This window comes from Hippocampus bargibanti, linkage group LG04, assembly GCF_051943395.1.
Source record: "Hippocampus bargibanti isolate YZ-2025 linkage group LG04, ASM5194339v1, whole genome shotgun sequence".
Taxonomy (NCBI): Eukaryota; Metazoa; Chordata; class Actinopteri; order Syngnathiformes; family Syngnathidae; genus Hippocampus; species Hippocampus bargibanti.
In genome coordinates, this window is record NC_142737.1 from 18,031,392 (window position 1) to 18,053,365 (window position 21,974).

At 41.8% G+C, this 21,974-nt stretch overlaps 1 protein-coding gene across 1 annotated transcript; it reads left to right on the forward strand.

Annotated features, from left to right (window-relative positions):
- The first annotated feature begins 990 nt into the window (after positions 1-990).
- Positions 991-21,543, forward strand: ggt5a (gamma-glutamyltransferase 5a). The gene is made up of 12 exons (XM_088994528.1): positions 991-1,266; positions 2,876-3,003; positions 3,099-3,194; positions 3,751-3,952; positions 4,298-4,458; positions 5,611-5,757; positions 8,291-8,406; positions 18,498-18,682; positions 18,761-18,852; positions 20,619-20,725; positions 20,848-20,958; positions 21,034-21,543. Exons 1-12 carry the CDS (start codon positions 1,079-1,081, stop codon positions 21,178-21,180), a joined length of 1,680 nt encoding a protein of 559 aa, XP_088850654.1. The 5' UTR covers positions 991-1,078; the 3' UTR covers positions 21,181-21,543.
- Positions 21,544-21,974: the final 431 nt, after the last annotated feature.

Sequence of the window (21,974 nt, forward strand, 5' to 3'; positions counted from 1 at the left end):
TCCGCCACAAAGCTTTGTTTCAAGAAAGCACCAAATCCAGCAGACATTTAAACAGCTTCTTTCCCCAAGCCATTAACTCTCTAAAACAGTAACCCAAATAGAACTGAATAGTGCCTCCATTTTTCTTATGATGATACTAGTGCAGCGTGTTCTACCGGAGACAAATTCCTTGTGTGTTCTACATACTTGGCAATAAAGAGGATTCTAATTCTGATTCTGATTCTGAAGTCGTCCTTAAGGTGTGCTTCATTCAAGGTCAGGCACAACACTGTTGTAAAGTACAAACAGGGTTTGGAAAAGTGGGTTTCCACAGTAATGTCCACAGACAAATGAAATGGAATAACCAAATTACCAGTGTTAATTCATTGTAACATATGTAAGAAGCTATAGAATACTTTTTGGGAGGTTATCAGAAGTTATAAAATTAAACTGTGACAGGACTAATCAAGCAATACCGTTCTAAAATTCAAAGACAGCAAGCTCAGCTGGAGCTGAGCAGCACAGACCCAAGTAGTGTGGAACTTTGATGCTTGCCGAGCGGCTCGCAGGACAGCCGCCATCAACGTTTCCCAAGCAGAACATAATTTGCGGCCAGCTACACATGCCGTCCCGGTCACGTGTATTCACCTTAAAGCAATGCCACGGAATTGTCAAGGCTCCTTTTCCAAAGGTTCGCTATCATGAAAGATCATGAATCATGAAAGAATTGGGGGAGAATTGAGGCACCAACATCCCTTTAAACTGGATCATCTCAAATACACTTTCCATGAGCTCAATGATATAAATGAGAAATAAAAATATACATGTAATTAATTTTTTCGAGGGGCTAGAGGGAGGGGGGCACAACAGACTCTAATTAGCTTGATTCAAGACAGTATTTTAAACCTTGTGCTCCCCGTCTTGCACTCCAGGCAGAGGTGGAGCCTGACTACCCAGTTCAGCCCATTCTGTGGAGATTTATTCTCATCTCAACTTTACCACCACACTCACACAAACACCCAGAAACACGCAGGAATCTACTTTCACACTTTTCATATACTGTATAAATAGATAAATCACGTTTTTGGATGCAACCTGAATGAGAGGAGAAGCAGCCATGGCCAGGTCAAAGGGGCAGGTATATGCGTGTTGTGCACTGATGTTGGTGTTCTGCGTCATTATCGTGTCTATGTGCATCAGTCAACTTGGGAGGCGCAAGTGTCCGCAAGATTCCTTTTCTCATGGTGCAGTGGCTGCAGACACCGGGACATGTTCACAAATTGGACGGTAAGAGGAATTTCTCTTGATAAAGGGGTTGTGTGACTGAGGAATGGACATACGCTACTTGTTTAGAAGCAAGGCAACATCAATGAGCATATGTTCAACCTTTCATGCTCATCTGTTTACCTGTAGTGGCTAAAGAACTAAACTGCACAACATTCAAACCAAATGACAGGCAATCATAGGTCACAGAACCAATTACTGGCTAAAATGAAGGAGACCTATTTTACTTGAAAATTACATCTACCAAAACTTGGAATTTACTGACTATTATTTTAGGATTTTGCAGTATGTTGTTCTCCCAATGCTACCAGACTTACTACACAGCATGTCTATCATCTAACATTTGTGTAACATGTCTGTATCCACTGACTGTACATGTCAAAGGCAGCTCGGAAAAAAACATGTAACATGATTTGGAGCGTCAATTGAAGCTTTTGAAAGGCTGCAAAAGTTTGAGGGGATCAAGGAGGCCACCGATTCAGAAATTCGCAGTGGCGGGCCGTGGATTTCATTGCTAGTCCTTCAGTAGTGGTACGTTTGAATCAATCCAGACTGAAAAATGTGTGATGGGATTTATTACAAGTCCACAAGAGGGTACCATTAGCCAGGAAATAACTGACCGACCTTAATAATGTCCATTTTTTTCGTGAAAAGTCCGTCTTGAAAATGCCTTTAACAGTAAATCTGCAATCAAATCCATTTCTTCTTCTCCTTTAGCCATTGTTGGTTGAAAAAACTGCTAGTAAATAAGCAGAATATATTTACTTATGCAGCTCGCTACCGATACAGTGTGCTCGCTCTGGCCAGTATGCTCTTATCAGTAGTAGCTTGTGATCAGAGCAGTTTTCACCAACTATGATTAGCTAGTGACTAGCCAATTATAGTTGGCAAAAACTCTGACGTTGACCAGCACCTTCAAGAAGGCGTTGGTACCCTTTAGGGCTGCCAGCTCGAAATCTAATTGGTTAGAGCAACAGTTTGATCGACACATTTGATGCGACAGGGCCCACAGAACTGATTGTGATGGCATCCATGTAGATTAATGACTCTGGTAACAAATGACTGAAATAAGATTAAATGCCGGCTAAATGCTTAAATACAGTAAAGTCTTGTTATATCGATATCGGATATATCGATAGTCCCGGTTATATCGATACTATTTCTATGCACGCACGGAGAAAATTACATGCAAACAGGGTCGGATATATCGATAGTCCCGGTTATATCGATATTTTTCGGACTCCCTTGAATATCGATATAACGAGACTTTACTGTAGTATGAAAACACACGTCTGGAAGCAGCACAACAGGGGAAAAATAATTAAAGGAAGCTGAAAGACAATTTGGAATTATTTAATAAGAATTCATGGACACAATATAATTAACATTGGTCTGTCATTCAGCTACTCTTAGGCCAGCAGAGAAGGTCTGACGGTCTGCCACTGGAAATTAGGCTTGTCCATTCATAACCAATTTTTGACATAAACTCCAACAGTGGTAAATCTAATAAATATGATAAAACAAATATGATGTCAAAGAATCACAAACGTTGTAATAAAAAACAACAACAGCATTTCATGTCAATACCAGCAGCGTGGTTGTGATCTTTCAGGGACATGCTTCAAAAAGGCGGTTCGGCGGTAGATGGCGCCATTGCTGCTCTGCTCTGCACTTCTCTCCTGAACCCCCAGAGTTTGGGCCTCGGGGGCGGAGCCATATTCACAGTGATGGACAACACTGGTGCCAAGTCACATTCGCTCACACGTCAAAGTCCTAATGGGCCTAACTCAGAATCGAGAGAGCTGAAACACAACTCTTGTCTCCTCTTTCCAAAGGAAAAGTAAAAATCATCAATTCCAGAGAGCGTGTCCCTGAGAAGTACAAGCCCGATTTATTGCAGTTGTGTCCCAATAATTCCATTTTCTTGACAGGTATTGTTTTTGTTTGACACCTATAGCAATAGTAGAGACACTGTTTTATTCGCAAAAGTCCTAACCCAGGCATCCCATCGATTTCCAAATTATCAAACAACAGGAACTACTTTAAATGCTTTGTGTAGTGATTTCTACACTTTTCTCTGCAGTGTACACAAATCTCCAAAAAAACCCAGAGAGCTATAAAAAGACCACAGACAGACAGACAGAGATAGAGAAATAGAAAGAGAGAGAGATAGATATAGACAGACAGACAGACAGAAAGAGATAGATAGATAGATAGATAGATAGATAGATAGATAGATAGATAGATAGATAGATAGATAGATAGATAGATAGATAGATAGATAGATAGATAGATAGATAGATAGATAGATAGATAGATAGATAGATAGATAGATAGATAGATAGATAGATAGATAGATAGATAGATAGACAAATAGGTAGATAGATAGATAGATCGAGTACTTGTTGTTTTCAAGAGTGCATCACATACTTTCGAGCTAGCCCTGGTGATGTCATGTGTCTGATTAATGTATGTGTTGTATTTCAGTTGTTCCCCATGATGGTCACATGTGGATTGGAATCCCAGGAGAACTCCGGGGCTATGAAGAGGCGCACAGGCTTTATGGCAAGTTGCCATGGGCAACGCTCTTCCAGCCGACCATTCATATCGCCAGACAGGGGTTTCCTGTTCCACAAATCCTTGGTCAATACCTGCATGTTAGTGATACCAATGAGACCCAACCACTGCGGTACGACACACCCCCGAAAACAATTTGGCAAGACAAAATCTTCCATCAATTTTATGCTTCCATTGATGTTCTGTCACATTCAAGACATGTTTTATGTGAAATACAATACAAATTAATCATTGGGCTTGCCATCATGAATCCCGATGGTATTTTACATCTTCACAAAAGGTGGAGTGATACCAGAATATCGGTTTTTGTAGTCCTTTGTCCCTTTCATTTCACGAAATGAGGTGACAAAATACTAGTATCATCTCTGTTTATATTTAGGTGTGAAGCTATACGTGTACATCCTTGATACAGTGTCTGTATGATTGCTTTAATATTCATATTGTATTTATCCTTTAGTGACCTGTTCTCCGATAAAAATGGAAACATGCTGAAAACGGGAGACGTTGTAAAATTTGAGACACTTGCCAACACATTGGAGACAATTGCAAATCTTGGAGCAGATGCTTTCTACACTGGAAAAATAGCGCAAGATTTAATCCGAGACATACAGGAGGCAGGTATTGTCAGATGAATTCATTCATGATCTGTTATAACTATATACATGACTAACTATATACTAACTAACTATATATTACATCTACCCAACAATAATGGCATTGCAAATATACATGTAGGTGAACATTCCAAACGGGGGATGGAGAAAAAAGGTGTCTTCCATTTAGGGGTCTGCTCATGTCATTCATTTGAAAGAGTCAACCCTAATCTACTGTTTACTTTACGACAGGCATCGCTCTTCCTAGCTACAGCAGACAATCATCTTAAACCTCATATTATGTTAAGGGATCAATTTTACCCAGTTCCATTTTCGTGTTGACTAAAGCACTGGATATCCTTTCCTATTATATCCTTCAAAACAGTTCTAAAATATCTCAATGGGATAGAAAATATGTGTTGTATATAACATCTCAGCAATAGTTGTTGCTGATGTCACCTATTATTTGACTGTTTTGTGTGGATTTTTACATACGGGTAAAAATGGACCAAAACATAATCAATGTGGTTTGTTTTTCAACATAATGAGAGGGTGAAGCATGTCCTTCTGTGAACAACACTTGACCAACAACCAAAACAAACAAACAAAAAGCCAATGGTGAGGGAAGGTTTACATGATTCTGAATCTGTGACTTTTAGTTCCCGCAGAATGGCACTCACCCTACACAAAGGCTGTGTGTATTCATTTTGAATACGATATATAAAATTTGAATCTTTAACCCAGAACTCGGAATACAAAAGATTGTTGATTCATTCACAAAAATGCAAGACATCGCCTTTTGCGTTTGAGTTCTTCATTTGCCTTGAAAGCATTACAGCTATTAGCTATATAGCTATCTATCTAGCTAGCTAGCTAACTTGTCCTGTGACTATAAAGTGACCTTGAGAGTGTTAAAAATGTGCTTATAAATTAAATGTATTATTGTTATTATTATTAGCTCGCTAGCTAGCTTTCTGCATATTTGAGTGACTTCCGAGTTGAGTGAACACTGGCGTGTGTGGCTGCCGCTGCTCACCCACTGAAAAACTTATCCCGTGACTGTAAAGTGACCTTGAGAGTTTTGAAAGGCGCTTGTAAATGGAATGTATTCTTATTATTATGTGTAGCTTTTCTATGTGTTCAGTTTGGAGCCATTTGTTCCCATGTCTTTACCCAGGAGGGTCGCTGACATTGCAGGACTTGGCATCTTATAGACCAACAGTGAGCGATGCGTGGATGATTCCTCTGGGAGAATATCAGATGTATACTGCTCCACCCCCTGGAGGTGGAAACATCCTTAGCCTTGTCCTCAATATCATGAAAGGTCAGTTCTGCACACAAACCACAGGGGTATTCCAGTTCGCAGATGATGTGAAAACTCAGAGGACGTTGACCTAGAGAGAAGGGTAAACCTGAACAAGCCATTCTAAAGAGCTGTGTAGAGAAATTCAGATTCATACACTAAAACAGACTCTGTGAATGTTCCGACTTGCAGTTTTTTTATGCAAAATACTGATTTATAACCAGTGTCTTCCTATTTTAGGAAGCCATTTTTGTCCGTTTTTGTTTCTTGCAATCACATTGATATTGAGGCACGTCTGCGTCAAAAAATGAGATGCGGGCATTTCCAGTTGTCCCTATATTCCACACTATAAGCAGTGTTTGAAATAACATCTGCCCGGAGGCCGGGGGCGTGCAACTTTTACGTCGGGCGTACAGCTTTCAAAACGTCTCGGCCCAGGTGGCCGACAACTTCAAGGAATTGTATTTATTTTTTTTTCAAATCGAACGTTTGTTTTATTCAATAAAATAAAAGCTACAAGAAAACCGCGACAAGCCATGTGGACTCGTCTTTCTAAGCGACTTTCAAAACTCTCAAGTACACTTTTCAGTCATGGTGTAGCACGATGATTGGCTGCCGGTGCCCAGTATGCAAATTGCCAAACGTTTGGCAAGTTGCATACTCGGTCGCTTAGAAAGAGGAGTCCACGTGGCTTAGAGCAAACAACACAACGCCAACATTGCAACATGCACCGTGATGACAAACGACAACTGGAGCAAAATCTTCAGCATGGGATATTTACCATAAATTAAGCAAGGGAGCATTTGTGGCACGTACTTACCTAATTTAAAAAATCCTTTATACTTCGCTATGGGTTTTTTTTTTCAATTAGTCGTTTTATTGTGTTAGAAGTTGTGAAAAATGGGGCAGGCAACTTTCTGGCCAGGCAGGCAACTCTGAAAAGTTGCCTGCCCGGGTGTCCGCTAACGTTTTGCCATGAGTTTCAGACACTGCTATGAGGCATTATAAGTTGCACCTTCAATACATGTCATATTGTAGAACATTTTACTTCTACAAGGATCTTTCTGACAGTTCCATTTACTCCCAAAATGAATAAACTATTTTCTATGAGGTATTCGTATTTTGTTAACACAGTTCTTTTGCTTTCAACAACAGCAATCTATAACATGTAGACTACATGTTATAGCTACATGATGTAGTGCAACATTTATATCACAAAGTGGAGGGGAACATTTCCTCCATTTAGTAAACATGTAAAAAACATGATGATGCTGTTATGATAAATTAAACATGAGTGCAAACACAATATATGAACACTCTATACTAAAGTAATATAATATAATATAATATAATATAATATAATATAATATAATATAATATAATATAATATAATATAATAAAGTAAGTAGTAGTATGCAATGTAATAACAATAATAACTCAATAATAACTAAAGCAGAAGCAAATAACTCAAAGCAAATAACTCAATAACTTCAACTGAATACAGTAAAGTCTCGTTCTATCGATATTCTCGGGAGTCGGAAAAAATATCGATATAACCGGACCATCGATATATCCGATCCTGCGCCGAACTTCATTAAAATTTGGCAATAAATGGGGGATCTTTGATATGGCATGTAATTTTCTCCTTGAGTTCATGGATTGCATATCTAGCATGCTTTTGTACTGTTGTGAAATGAATAAACTTATGCATTAAATAAAGACGTCATTTATTATTTTCATAACGCACTCTTGCAATAGTGACTCTGAGTAGCACTCGACATTGTTCTATACACACGAGAGAAACCACGAACGCCAGCAGGTACATACTGTATGAAAAACAGTGATTATTGCAAGCGATAAAGATATCTAAATACAACACAATTAAATACATGTATGGAAAACAAAAACAGCAACGTTTACATTACTTACATTGATAAAGTATTCTGTGGCACGTCGAACTCTTTCGCAATGGAGGATTTGCTTCTTGTAGGATTCTCCTCCATAGCCACTATTGCCTTGTACTTCGTTCCGATGTCACAATTCTTACGTTTCCCCATGGTTGAAATTGGTGTAGAACAACAGTATACTGTATAAGAAGACGACAGTATGTTTCAGATGCTATTGCAGCTCTGCTACACGGTGCAAGACACGAAAGCTGGTCACCTGACCAACGGCGTTACCGACACAAATTTATCTAATGGTGGTACTGTATTGAAATCCTTAAACAAATATCGATTCAGCATAAGCTGCTTTTGTATCGATATAAGAAAAGGCAAATTAGCTGGCGGGAGATGAAAAGGGTAATAACCGGATTACCGTAATAACCAGGTATCGTACTAACTGGAACTAATTGTACATAAAAGACTAGAAATTTGCCAGGAAATGAAAATAGTATCGTAATAATGTGAAACGTAAATTTCTCCACTGCGAGACTAATAAAGGCATATCCAATCGAATCCAATAAACAGGACAGTACTATCAAGATAACCGATATTGAATTAACAAGACTTTACTGTACATGTGTCAAGAGACATTGTATTTTTTGTTTCTACAGGATATGACCTGTCTCCAGCATCCCTGGAAGGTGAACAAAAAACATTATTTTTTCACCGCTATGTTGAAGCTCTGAAGTTTGCAAACGGATTAAAGAAACACACCCGTGAGCTAGAGGTCAGTTCAGATAAATTCATGGCTGAAACTTGTCACAATGTGCAAAAGGTAATCTTTATTAGTTAGAACTGACTGAGTCACAGTTAAGATGAATGGAACAAGGATAATGGAACAAGCTGAACACTACAATAATAATGGAACACTCCAAATTGTCCCTGGGTGTGAGTATTACTGCGGATGGTTGTCTATGTATACCCTGCGATTGGCTGGCAACTAGTTTCAGGTGTACAACACCTGCTGCCCGAAGACAGCTTGCATAGGCTCCAGCACACCCGTGGCCTTCGTGAGATACGGTGGTTTAGAAGATGGATGGATCCAAGGATAACGATGATGATGATCTTCTTTTCCTTTCGGCTTTTCCCCTCAGGGATCGCCACAGCGAATCAATGTCCTCCATCTATCCCGGTTTTGTGCATCCACTTCTCTCACACCAGCTACCTTCATGTCCTCTTTGACCACATCCATAAACCTCCTCTTCGGTCTTCCTCTCGGTCTCCTGCCTGGCAGTTCAAGGCTCAGCATCCTTCTCCCGATATAGTCACTCTCTCTCCTCTGGACATGTCCAAACCATCTCAGTCTGGCCTCTCTGACTTTCTCTCCAAAGCCTCTAATATGAGTTGTCCCTCTAATGTACTCATTCCTGATCCTATCCAACCTGGTCACTCCCAAAGAAAACCTCAACATCTTCAGCTCTGCTACCTGTCTTTTCTTCAGCAGCACCGTCTCCAGTCCAAACATCATGGCTGGCCTCACCACTGTTTTATACACTTTTCCTTTCATCCTAGCTGAAACCCTTCTATCACACATCACACCTGACATTTTTCTCCAGCCGCTCCAGCCTGCCTGGACACGCTTCTTCACCTCTTTTCCACACTCTCCATTGCTCTGGACAGTTGACCCCAAGTACTTAAAATCCTCCACCTTCTTTATCTCTTCCCCCTGTAGCATCACTCTTGCACTTGGATCCCTCTCATTCACACACATATATTCCGTCTTGCTGCGACTGATCTTCATTCCTCTCCTTTCCAGGGCATATCTCCACATCTTTAGTTTCTCCGCCACCTGTTCCTTGTTCTCGCTACAGATCACAATGTCATCTGCAGACATCATGGTCCAAGGAGATTCTTGTCTAACATCGTCTGTCAGCCTGTCCATCACCATAGCAAACAAGAAGGGGCTCAGAGCTGACCCCTGGTGGAGTCCCACCTCCACCTTGAATTCCTCAGTCATACCGACAGCGCACCTCACGACTGTCTTACAGTCATGATACATGTCTTGTACTGCTCTGACATACTTTTCCGTCACTCCAGACTTCCTCATGCAATGCCACAGCTCTTCTCTGGGCACCCTGTCATACGCTTTCTCCATATCTACAAAGACACAATGCAATTCCTTCTGACCTTCTCTGTACTTCTCTATCAGCATTCTTAAAGCAAACACTGCATCTGTCGTACTCTTTTTTGGCATGAAGCCATATTGCTGCTCACAAATGTTCACTTCTGCTCTTAGTCTAGCTTCAACTACTCTTTCCCAGAGTTTCATTGTGTGGCTCATCAACTTTATTCCTCTGTAATTAGTACAACTCTGCACATCTCCTTTGTTCTTAAAAATGGGCACGAGTACACTTCGTCTCCATTCTTCAGGCATCTGTTCACCATCTAAGATCTTGTTGAATAACCCAGTCAGGAACACCACCGCCACCTCTCCAAGACACTTCCATACCTCGATTGGTAAATCATCAGGCCCAAGTGCCTTTGCCCCCTTCATCCTCTTCAGCGCCCTCCTCACTTCAGCCTTGCTAATGCTTGCTACGTCTTGGTCCACAACAGTCATGTCTTCTACTCTTTGTTCCTTCTCATTTTCCTCATTCATCAATTCTTCAAAGTACTCTTTCCATCTTGCCATCACAGTACTAGCACCTGTTAATACATTGCCATCTCTATCCTTAATTACCCGAACCTGCTGCATGTCCTTACCATCTTTGTCTCTCTGTCTCGCCAGCCTGTAAAGATCAGTCTCACCTTCCTTGCTGTCCAGCCGAGCACACAAGTCATCATAGGCCTCTTGTTTGGCCTTTGCCACCTTTACTTTAACCGTGCCCTGCATCTCCTTGTACTGCTGTCTACTCTCGTCCGTCCTCTCACTGTCCCACTTCTTTTTTGCTAACCTCTTTCTCTGTATACACTCCTTCACCTCCCCATTCCACCACAAAGTGTCCTTATCTACCTTTCTTCCACTCGATACACCAAGTACCTTTCGACCTGTGTCTCTGATTATGTTCGCTGTAGTTTGCCAGTCATCTGGAAGGACCTCTTGCCCACCCAGTGCTTGTCCTACCTCCTTCCTAAATGTCATGCAACACTTCCTTTTTCAACTTCCACCATTTTGTCCTCACTTCAGCCTTTGGTTTCTTCATCTTCCTCACTGCCAGCCTCATCCTACATCCAACCTATGCTGTCTGGCTACACTCTCACCAACCACAACTTTGCAGTCACTGATTTCCTTTAGATGGCGCCGTTGACACAAAATGTAGTCTACCTGTGTACTTCTGCCTCCACTCTTATAGGTCACCCTATGTTCCTGTCTCTTCTGAAAGAAAGTATTCACAATAGCCATTTCCATTCTCTTAGCAAAGTCAACCACCATCTGTCCTTTACCGTTCCTCATCTGGAGTCCAAACCTGCCCATCACCTCCTCATCATCTTTGTTTCCTGCGCCAACATGTCCGTTGAAGTCTCCACCAATTACAACCCTCTCACTTCTCGGGATGTTCTGTATGACTTCAAAGTCCAACCAAAATTTCTCCTTCTCCGCCGGCTCACATCCTACTTGTGGGGCATACCCACAAACAACATTGAAAATCACGACTTCAATTTCTAGCTTCAGACTCATCATTCTATCTGATACTCTTTTTACTTCTAAGACTTTCCAAACAAACTCCTCTTTTATGATAAACCCAACTCCATTTCTCTTTCTGTCTTCACCATGATAGAACAACTTAAACCCTGACCCTAAGCTTTTAGCCTTGCTCCCTTTCCACCTGGTCTCCTGGACACACAGTATGTCTACCTTCCTTCTCTGCATCATGTCAACCAGCTCTCTACCTTTACCTGTCATTGTTCCTACATTCAAAGTTCCTACTCTTAGTTCTATACTCTTGGCGTTCCATTTCTCTGTTTTCCTCCGGGCACACCTCCCTCCGCTCCTTCTTCGACCAACAGTAGTCCATTTTCCACTGGCATCCTGAAGGTCAACAGTACCAATGGCGGCCGTTGTTAACCTGGGCCTCGACCGATCCGGTATGGGATTCATAGGTTTGATTCGCATATTTGTTTTAGCAATTTTTTTTTACGTCGGATGCCCTTCCTGACACCACCCTCTGTATTTATCCGGGCTTGGGACCGGCACAATAAGACACTGGCTTGTGCCCCCTTGTGGCTACATTTGATGATGATAATAATTATAATAATATAATGTAGACGATAAGAATTTGGATTTATATTGAATTAAGGGACCAAAAGACACTTAACAAAAACTCATTAGCACCACAGTCCCAGGCGATGAATTTTTTTGTCCACAAACTATTTCATTGAGATTAAATGAATCTGGTTTAACTAAAATGTTATTGCAACAAACCAAAAAAACGTTTCCAATAAGCGACAGTAAAGTCGTAGTTTCCCATTTCTATGTCATTGGCCACTGTGAAATCAAAGCGTTAAGTAATCTAATTGAATTACTGGTATACTGAAATTATAAACCCATCAAACGATACAATCGTCATGAAAAAGTTTTTATGTTGCCAAATTGACATTCATCGGATTATATGTAACATGCAGTTTATCGCAGCAGCTAGCAGCTGTTCTTATGATATCACATTGTCCTACAGGTTGAATTATTTAAAGTACGTGCATACTAATCATAAACACAACTAGAGCCGCGAGCACACCGAAACGGGCCTTCTCAGCCCCGACCATGATGGCATGTTGGGATGCTGCCAAACTGAAATGTTTGGCAATGTAAAGTACATCAGATTAAACACTACTTTGACAAAACTCGACCTTTGAAAACGGTTCACACTAAGGAAGACATTTGAAAGGAAATTGAAAAATGGCTGACTTCCGATTGAGTCACGTTTGTAGGCTTTGAGACGTTTTACTGTATAGGGCTGCAGCTATTGGTAGTCCTTGTCATTCCAGTATAGAACTCACACTCTTTCACTTCGAAGCCACAGTGTTATAACGTGCAGAATGTTGTTTGACAGTGTATTGTTGGAAAAAGCTTATTACGATCTGGTTAGTAGTCGCGTGAGCCTTACGACTGCTATCATACTTGTGCAGATGACACACACCTTACACTTCAGTGTTATCACATGACTATAGACCAGGGGTCGGGAACCTTTTTGACTAAGAGAGCCATAAAAGTAAAATATTTAGAAATGTTTTTCAGCGAGAGCCACACGCACGCGCGCGCACATACAAACGCTCACGTTCGCGCGCGCACATACAAACGCTCGCGTGCGCGCGCACACATACAAACGCTCGCGTGCGCGCGCGCACATACAAACGCTCGCGTGCGCACACACGCGCACGCGCGGCCACTTTTCAGCAAAATATCAGAATGTATTATTTAAAATAACTTTGTGATAGTACTCACCGTTAACATGGATGGTTTTCCGTTCCTCGTGTTTGGTAAAAATCCAGGAAAACGATCGGAATGAAATTCAATTTGCCGGTCCAGAGGCGAAGTTACTGCTAGCTAGCCTGCACACGGCTCATAAGCTTCCACACTTGCTATCTGCAATCTACTTCTCGCAGAAGTATGTTGATGCTAACGTTAACATCGGGCTTGTTAAAATGTCACTGACATTCGACTGTTTCATCGATGGTATTGTTTCATTGCAAATTAGAATCAGAACATTTTCTCTCCTCTAATGCTTCGGTGCATTCATGCTGAAGTGCACAAGTTGGGCTCATTTAAAGCGGCGTTTACCTGTTTCAACATGACGGCCACTATCATCCAATCAAAATTGCGCTTTCCGCCAACTGCAGCCCCAACGGGAAATGAACGGCGAAAAAAACGACAATATGTATTATAATATGTAATATTTATCGGTGAGCCATATGCAATGATCAAAAGAGCCATATATGGCTCGCGAGCCATAGGTTCCCGACCCCTGCTATAGCCAATCATTTTTAGTACACAACTATGCATATATATTATAAGCCCTTTACCCTGTTTTTGGACTCGATCTGTGGTTTTGGAAGAATATTAGAAGGCTTTGATTTAAAAAAATAATAATTCCAGTGGACCTCAATTATTTTCAAATGTCTATTTTTCCCATGCCAATCCCTCGCGAAGAGTGGGGATTGATTGAACAGTAAATAAACATTGTATAAATTGACTAGCTCTTCTGAGTGGATCAGGAATAAGTTATCTTTTGTTGACCCACTAATCAGTAATTGCTCCAAAGACCTGACTACAATTAATGAAAATAAATAAGAACTAAACAATATACTGTATATACAGACGCTCCCCACCTTACGAACAAGATACGTTCCGAACGGTCGTAAGTAGAATTTGTTCGTAAATTGCTTCAGCGCTATATGTTGTATGGAATATATGTTTAAAAACAACCGACGTCTCCGGACAAGTTGTGTCCATAATTTGTAAAATGGCTTCAAATGACTTCTACTGGGCGTATTTTAATAAGATTCCACCGCATATAGCTATATTTTACGTTTTAAGACTCGCGCTGAACATTCAGGAAGTCTTGTTTTTGAGTTGGTGACGAGTCCGTACGTGACGTCAGAAAAGGACTGCCTTCTCACCGTAAAAAAGACGCATTGTAGTGTCTTTCCATCACATCAATGTATTTTGCTGTACTGTTTTTTTAAACCATGTCTTACACCCAAACGCCGCCAGCAGAGGGAGGCAAACACCATGGAAGGAATGTATCAGCCTGTGGAAACGGGCTGATTCATTCGTCACCGGAGCTGGTCGCCATTTTTCTGCCTCTTTTTGGGTGAGACATTCCCCCCCGCCCGTTTGCCTCAAAATGGCGCAAATAAATTCTTTAATCGATTGCAAACATGTCTGCTTTGCTCATCAGGACTATTTGAATCATATTCATAACTGGATGTGTAACAAGAAAGCATATTCTCCGAATCTGAAGCCATTGTTTTGATTCACAAGCAATGCAAGACGTCTTGGCGTGACGTCACGAAATGGGGGCGGGACTTTCTGAAAATGCTCAATTCGCAGCTCAATTTTTGGCAGATTTTGGACACTTTCAGTCATTTTTATTGGTGTTTTGCATTTGAATAAAAATAACATACTGCATGTTTTGGGTATTTTAGATGATATAAAACGTTTTTCTGGTGTCAGTTAAAAAAACAAAAAAGTGAAGTCGGTTGTCCTTTAAGTCAAACATACGACATATATCCTTGGTCTTCAGTAAGCCTTTACAGAGGCTGCTGGCACGTAATTACTGAATTACGTGCCAGCAACCATTGTTATGCATCGTGTCCTACTGGAACGTCAACTGGGAAGAGGGATTTCCTCCCTGCCAACATACTCTACACAGCCAATCGTAAACAAGCTCACCGCCTCTTCCTCAGAGCCTCAGTTGGTAAGAGAGATTTCCTCCCTGCCCTCATACTCTACGCAGCCAATCGCAAGCGAAGTCGGCGGATCAGGGCCTGAACTCATTGGCAACACTTCAGCTGATTGGTCAGCCTTGGTGCTGTCGTGTAAACATCCAGCCCTTGAAACCTCGAATGCAGTGGTCTAAAACTCCGGTCCTCGAGGGCCGTAGTCCTACATGTTTTCCAATTCTCCCTGTTGCAACACAGCCTCAGGTGCGTTGCAACAGGGAGACTTGAAAACATGTAGGACTTCGGCCCTCGAGGACCGGCGTTTGAGACCCCTGCTCTAATGTGTCCGTGTACGTGCGTGTGCGTGAAGCACAGTCAATCGCAAGTGAGCTCGGCTGGAGAAAGCACGCAATACAAAATCTTACTGACAGAAATATATATATATATATATATATATATATATATATATATATATATATATATATATATATATATATATATATATATAAAAAATCCGCGTCAATGTCTGTCCCCCATTTTAGCTCGGGTCCTCAACCAGAGGCCAGGAAGCTTGAGGGTTCTGCGCAGTATCCGTGCTGTTCCCAGCACTGAGCTTTTCTGGACCGAGATATTCGATGTTGTTCCCGGGATCTGTTGCAACCACTCGTCGAGTTTGGGGGTCACTGCCCCAAGTGCTCCGACCACCACAGGCACGACTGTCACCTTTACCTTCCAGGCTCTCTCCAGCTCCTCTCTGAGCCCTTGGTATTTCTCGATTTTCTCATGTTCCTTCTTTCTGATGTTTCCATCACTCGGGACCGCTACATCCACGACAACGGATTTCTTTTATATATATATACACACAGCCAGCCTTTTCGTGTGTACCAGTCCGTCTGAAAAGAGCGAGTATTCTGTCCCGTTGTCTGAAGCAAACCTTTAGCTCCTGTGTTGGTCTTCCTTTAATTATTATCTCCTGCTTCGATTGAAAGTCCAGTTTAGAAAATTCTTTCACTTTATATATGTAATCCTCCATTCTGAAAATGAGGCCAAGCAACGAAAAAAGGACTGGAGGGTTGCACTTTACTTGCTAACTGTTTACTGTAGCTTTCTGTCTCTAATTCTATTATTCTGCAGCCGTGGAGTCGTATCTCTGGAATCACAAGCGACCCCTGTCATGAGGCGGGAGAACTCTGTGCCTCACCTATGCACAGTTTTGACAAAAATAAAATAAAATAAACATACAGTGTTTATAATGTACAGTGACTGTAGATTATATACACCAGCTAAGCTGTAGAAATTTAGTTCATATACTAAACGTGTTTGAACACTTTAATAGCGATATGCAGAGGGACAGCAATGTGGTCTCACTGCAGAGCAAGCCAGCAGTTAGCACAGTGATTGCGCAATCCATGGTGAGGCTCAGCCGGCTGCTGCCTCACCGCTCGTCTCTATTTAGTATTTGAACGGTAAATGTGAAAATTCAGCGATTTTGAAAAAAATCCAAAAACGGTGAAGTTAAATGGACAAGAACTTTAAATTACAAATCACTAAATACATATAACAGTTTAATTTATTTTTTCATTTGATATTTCCATGACAGCTTTCCATGATGACAGGTGAGGCACTGCCTCACCTGACTGCACGTCACTGATATATATATATATATATATATATATATATATATATATATATATATATATATATATATATATATATATATATATATATATGATTCTTGTATTTGATTACAAGAAAGCATATGACTCGATGCCACACACATGGATCACTGAATGCATGGAGTTGTATAAGGTCAACAGGACCCTGAGAGCCTTCATTGCAAACTCGATGAGGATGTGGAAAACCACACTTGAAGCCAATGCCAAGCCACTAAAGCAAGTGTCCATCAAACGTGGCATATACCAAGGTGATGCACTCTCATCACTGCTGTTCTGCATAGGACTGAACCCCCTCAGCCAAATAATTGCCAAGACACGCTATGGATACCACCTCAGAAATGGAGCGACAATTAGTCACCTCCTCTACATGGATGACATAAAGCTGTATGATAAGAGCGAAAGGGACATAGACTCCCTGATCCACACAACCAGGATCTACAGCAGTGACATCGGGATGTCATTCGGGCTGCAGAAATGTAGTCGGATGGTGAATAGGAGGGGCAAGGTAGTCCACACTGAAGGAGTCTCACTCCCTGAAGGAACAATCGCAGACATTAAAAACAGCTATAAGTACCTTGGTATACCACAGGCCAATGGCAACCTCGAACTAGCAACAAGGAAAGCGGCTACGACCAAATACCTCCAGCGGGTGAGGCAAGTCCTAAGAAGCCAGCTCAATGGCAAGAACAAGACCCGGGCAATAAGCAGCTATGCCCTGCCAGTGATCAGATACCCTGCAGGAATAATAAGGTGACCAAAGGAAGAGATTCAGACCACGGACGTTCTGACCCGAAATCTCCTTACCATGCATGGAGGGTTCCATCCCAAGTCCAGCACCCTGAGACTGTACACAAGCCGTAAGGAAGGAGGCCAGGGACTAGTGAGTGTGAGAGCCACTGTCCAGGATGAAACATCCAAGCTCCATGAATACATCAAAGAGATGGCTGCAACGGATGATGTACTCAGAGAATGTCTCAGACAATGGGGAACAGAGGATGAGGTGCTGGAAGAGGTACAACCATGGGTAGAAAAGCCCCTACACGTGATGTACCACCGAACCATGACTGAAGTGGCTGATCTCAAGAAGTCCTATCAGTGGCTAGAGAGGGCTGGCCTAAAGGACAGCACAGAGGGACTCATCCTGGCTGCTCAAGAGCAGGCCCTGAACACCGGAGCCATAGAGGCACGGATATACCACACCAGGCAAGACCCAAGGTGCAGGTTGTGCAATGAGGCACCTGGGACAATCCAACAAATAACTGCAGGGAATGGGAAACACCTCCCAAGGTAGTAGAGAATGACCGAGCAAAGATCCTGTGGGACTTCCAGATTGACGTGGTCACAGATAAAGGGCAAAGGAAAGCCGTTGCCGTGGATGTAGCAGTCCGGAGTTACGGAAACATCAGAAAGAAGGAACATGAGAAAATCGAGAAATACCAAGGGCTCAGAGAGGAGCTGGAGAGAGCCTGGAAGGTAAAGGTGACAGTCGTGCCTGTGGTGGTCGGAGCACTCGGGGCAGTGACCCCCACACTCGACGAGTGGTTGCAACAGATCCCGGGAACAACATCGGATATCTCGGTCCAGAAAAGTGCAGTGCTGGAAACAGCATGGATACTGCGCAGAACCCTCAAGCTTCCTGGCCAAAAGCCACTTTGAATGAAAACTCTCAGGTGCTGAGCCTCATAAAGGCCACCCGATAAAAGTGAAGGACAATATAGGTCAGACAAAAGAACACACTTCAAATTTCACTCTCATAAAACACACACACGCACACAAACACACGCACACATACACACACAACAATGTTCTGTCATTCTTACAGCTGGCAGAGAAATTCACAGAGGACAGTTTCGCCGATTACATCCGCAGTTTAATCAACGACAAACTGTCACACAGGCCGCAGTATTACAACATGACGCCATATCTCGACAGCATGGGTACCACCCATGTGTCGGTGCTGGCCCAGGATGGATCGGCTGTATCTGTCACCAGCAGCATCAACCACATGTCAGTATGACCGAGGTAAATTCACGCATTGCGTCTCCAGTCCACACATAAAAGGTAACTTGATCCTTTTCTTAACAGATTTGGCTCAAGGGTCTTCTCTCCAAGCACCGGTGTCATCCTCAACAGTCACCTGTGTGACTTCTGTGGAAGAGTTGACAAATTATTTGCAGGTAGGCCGTAGTGCAGGGGTGTCAAACACATTTTTTGACGCGGAGCGTCAGTTACATTTTCGAGGGCCATTTTAAATTTGGGGAAACCATTCAAATGTTTCCCCCCTCCTCCCTTCGACTTATTCCATATGCAACGCACAACTTCTTTCTTTTCCTTTCGGCTTTTCCTTCAAGGGGTCGCCACAGCGAATCAGTGTCCTCCATCTTCAGAGGTATGATACGCATGTTTGTTTCGGCCCAGCTTTTAACGTCGGATGCCCTTCCTGACACAAACCTCTGTATTTATCCGGGCTTGGGACCGGCACAAGAAGACTTATGTCCCTTTGTGGCTACAGAACAAGCAACTCGCTCAGTAAAAGGCTCCCAAACACAAAATGGTCAGCAGCACAGCAACAATCAAAAAAGCAAAACTATACTCACCATTTGATGACAATGCTCTGATGTCAGTTAAGAAACAAAAAAGTGACGTCGGTTGTCCTCTGAGTAAATAGCACCTCCTAGTGGGACCACGCGGTGACACACCCTTTTCAAGAGCGGTCAAACCACAACAAATGAAGAAATAACTAGTTTTCAAATCTGTAGTATAATGACTGTTATTGTTGTTTAGATATAACAATTAGAATTTTTGTTTCGGACTTTAGCAAGCATCATGGCGCTTGACATGCTTGATTTGATTTCGTGGGCCAAATAAAATGATTTGGCTGGCCAAATTTGGCCCCCGTGCCTTGACTTTGAAAGCGATGTCCTAGTGGATCCCTGTATCATGTCATCAGCACTGATGATTTGCTTCAATGTCATTTGGATTCGTTTTGGACACTGTTTCGTGCCCAAGCAGTCAACACGTCATGGTGACAATCAAAATGTCAGCAGTGTCTGCAGGGATGTCCCAATCACATTTTTTTGCCGCCGAGTCTGTGGTACTTGACTTTGAGTATCTATCAGGACTGAGTTCCAATCTGATGAAAAAAGCAGAAACCAAACAGCATACAAATTGTCTTGTTTTTTATTGTTTTATTTTTTTACACGAAACCATCCCTCTATGATACATTTTATATGTCGAGACCAAGCACTCAGGTGGCATATTCTGTCACAAAAAAATGCCTAATATTCAAACATTGTAAAATGCTATTGTATTGTTTCTGCTTTCCACTTAAAATCTTCTGATACTGCAAACATTAAAATTGTTCCATTCTGCTGTTTCCACGGGCTCGGCACAGTACGTGTTGATGCTATGAAGAGGTGGATTAGGTCACTAAATACCCACTAAAGGCTCAGTATTCACTGTCTACTCCTGATAAATACTTGTTAAACCAGCTCGATTAATGACTGCGTTTGGCTGAGTAAATAAACAACATCTGCCGTTTTGTTCAAGCCATGTGAGATACAGAGCATCGGAACACTTGACCCACTTGCATGGTGGTTGTATGTTCATAAAGGCTGAAATGGTTGGGTGTAATTCAATAAGATGGGCATATGTCAAAATTACATGCAAGATAACTTGCTGAAGTGGGAAAATGTTACCTGCCCCCAATGTGTTCCCAAATTTCAACTGACACACTTACAATTGCTGCATAGGCACGCTTACTAGTCCAAACATGGTCTGTCAGTTTGCCTTCATTTATCTTTTTCCCATTTGACACAATATATAAATATCCCTCTCCACAGATAATCGGTTGAACAGCCGCAATTTAAAACCACTTTGCTTCATGTATTTTCAAATTGATGAGGCTGAATAGCAACTCTCTCGGCTTTTGTTCTTTTTGCAGGGGAGCAGCCTCCTTCATCCATGGTCCCTACTGTACTCAAGTCAAAATCAAAGGTGCTGGCTATCGGATCAACTGGTGGCAGTATGATCACCACGGGAATGGCTTCGGTGGGTGTGCATGCTAACTGCCGTTAAGGTTGCAAAGAAGTACGGCCATCACTATTGTCAAAGGATGCTTTCTGTTCACAAGTGTATCATCTGGCTGATTTATGATTCTATTTCCCTTTCAGGCAATCATAAACCACCTTTGGCTCGGGAAGAGCCTTAAGGAGGCGATTGCCACTCCAGTTCTTTACGTTGATTCTGAAAATGCAGTGCAGTTTGAGGCCAATTTTGATAAGGTGATGAAATGAATGCATTCTTTTGGGCACAAACGGTACTATATCCCCTCAAACTCTTCTTGCATTGTCTTTCAGGATGTGATTAAGCATCTGAAAGCTCTGGGGCAAAAACAAAAACCTGCCAAGAAGTTATACACTGTGGTCAATGCTGTGGAGAAGGAGGATGGATGTATCAGTGCAGTGTCTGATGCAAGGAAACTGGGTGAACCGGCTGGTTACTGATGCTGTGCATCAGTCAACATGGATAGAGAAGCAAGATTCGTGGCGCAAAGTGAATGCATCCTACTGTTGATTGTAACCTTGTTGCATGTAAACACACCAAAACTAAGCCAGGATATGTAGTCCATTAAATTTTTAAGAATAAGAAGGAAGTATAGTGCCACTTAGCAGTTTTTTTGACGATGACACTAGTGCAGCGTGTTCTACCGGAAACAAATTCCTTGTGTGTTCTACATACTTGGCAATAAAGATGATTCTGATTCTGAAGCATGATGAATAGTTCTGATGTGAGCAGTGCCTCTCCTTGCCATTGCAGTCAACAAACATTTAGTGTTCAGTATGCTTCAGCATGCTTGTATGACTTTGTCATGAGTGGAAATTATAATTCTATGAGACATTTATCCATTGATTTTTTTGGTGAGAATATTCAAATCTATTTTTTGATTTATAAATAATGATAAATACATTTCTGGCAGTATAAGTTTCCTGATAGCTCTGTGGTTTGCATTACATTGTGATACCCTGGTGAACGTGGCCTCACAAAAATTGGCACAGGGGCTCCAAAAAATGAAAAGGTTTACAAAAAAAAAACCACTACACAAAAAAAACCCCACTGGTTTGGAGCATCCACAAGTGAATAGGTGAGCATCAAAAGGAGTGTCTTTGAAAGGCTTAGTTGTTCACAAGCAAGTGGCAAGGTTCACCACTTTTTGAACAACCCAATGAGCAAATAGTTCAACATTTTAAGGAAATGTTTTTCAATGTCCAATTCATTTATCACAGACTGATCATCCATC

Bases quoted from the DNA above. Each gene is read 5' to 3' on its own strand.
- ggt5a (XM_088994528.1), top strand. From the start codon at position 1,079: ATGAGAGGAGAAGCAGCCATGGCCAGGTCAAAGGGGCAGGTATATGCG. The intron at 3,195-3,750 runs GTATTGTTTTTG...GTTGTATTTCAG, and splicing joins TAATTCCATTTTCTTGACAG to TTGTTCCCCATGATGGTCAC. The intron at 18,853-20,618 runs GTAGGCCGTAGT...TTCTTTTTGCAG, and splicing joins AGTTGACAAATTATTTGCAG to GGGAGCAGCCTCCTTCATCC.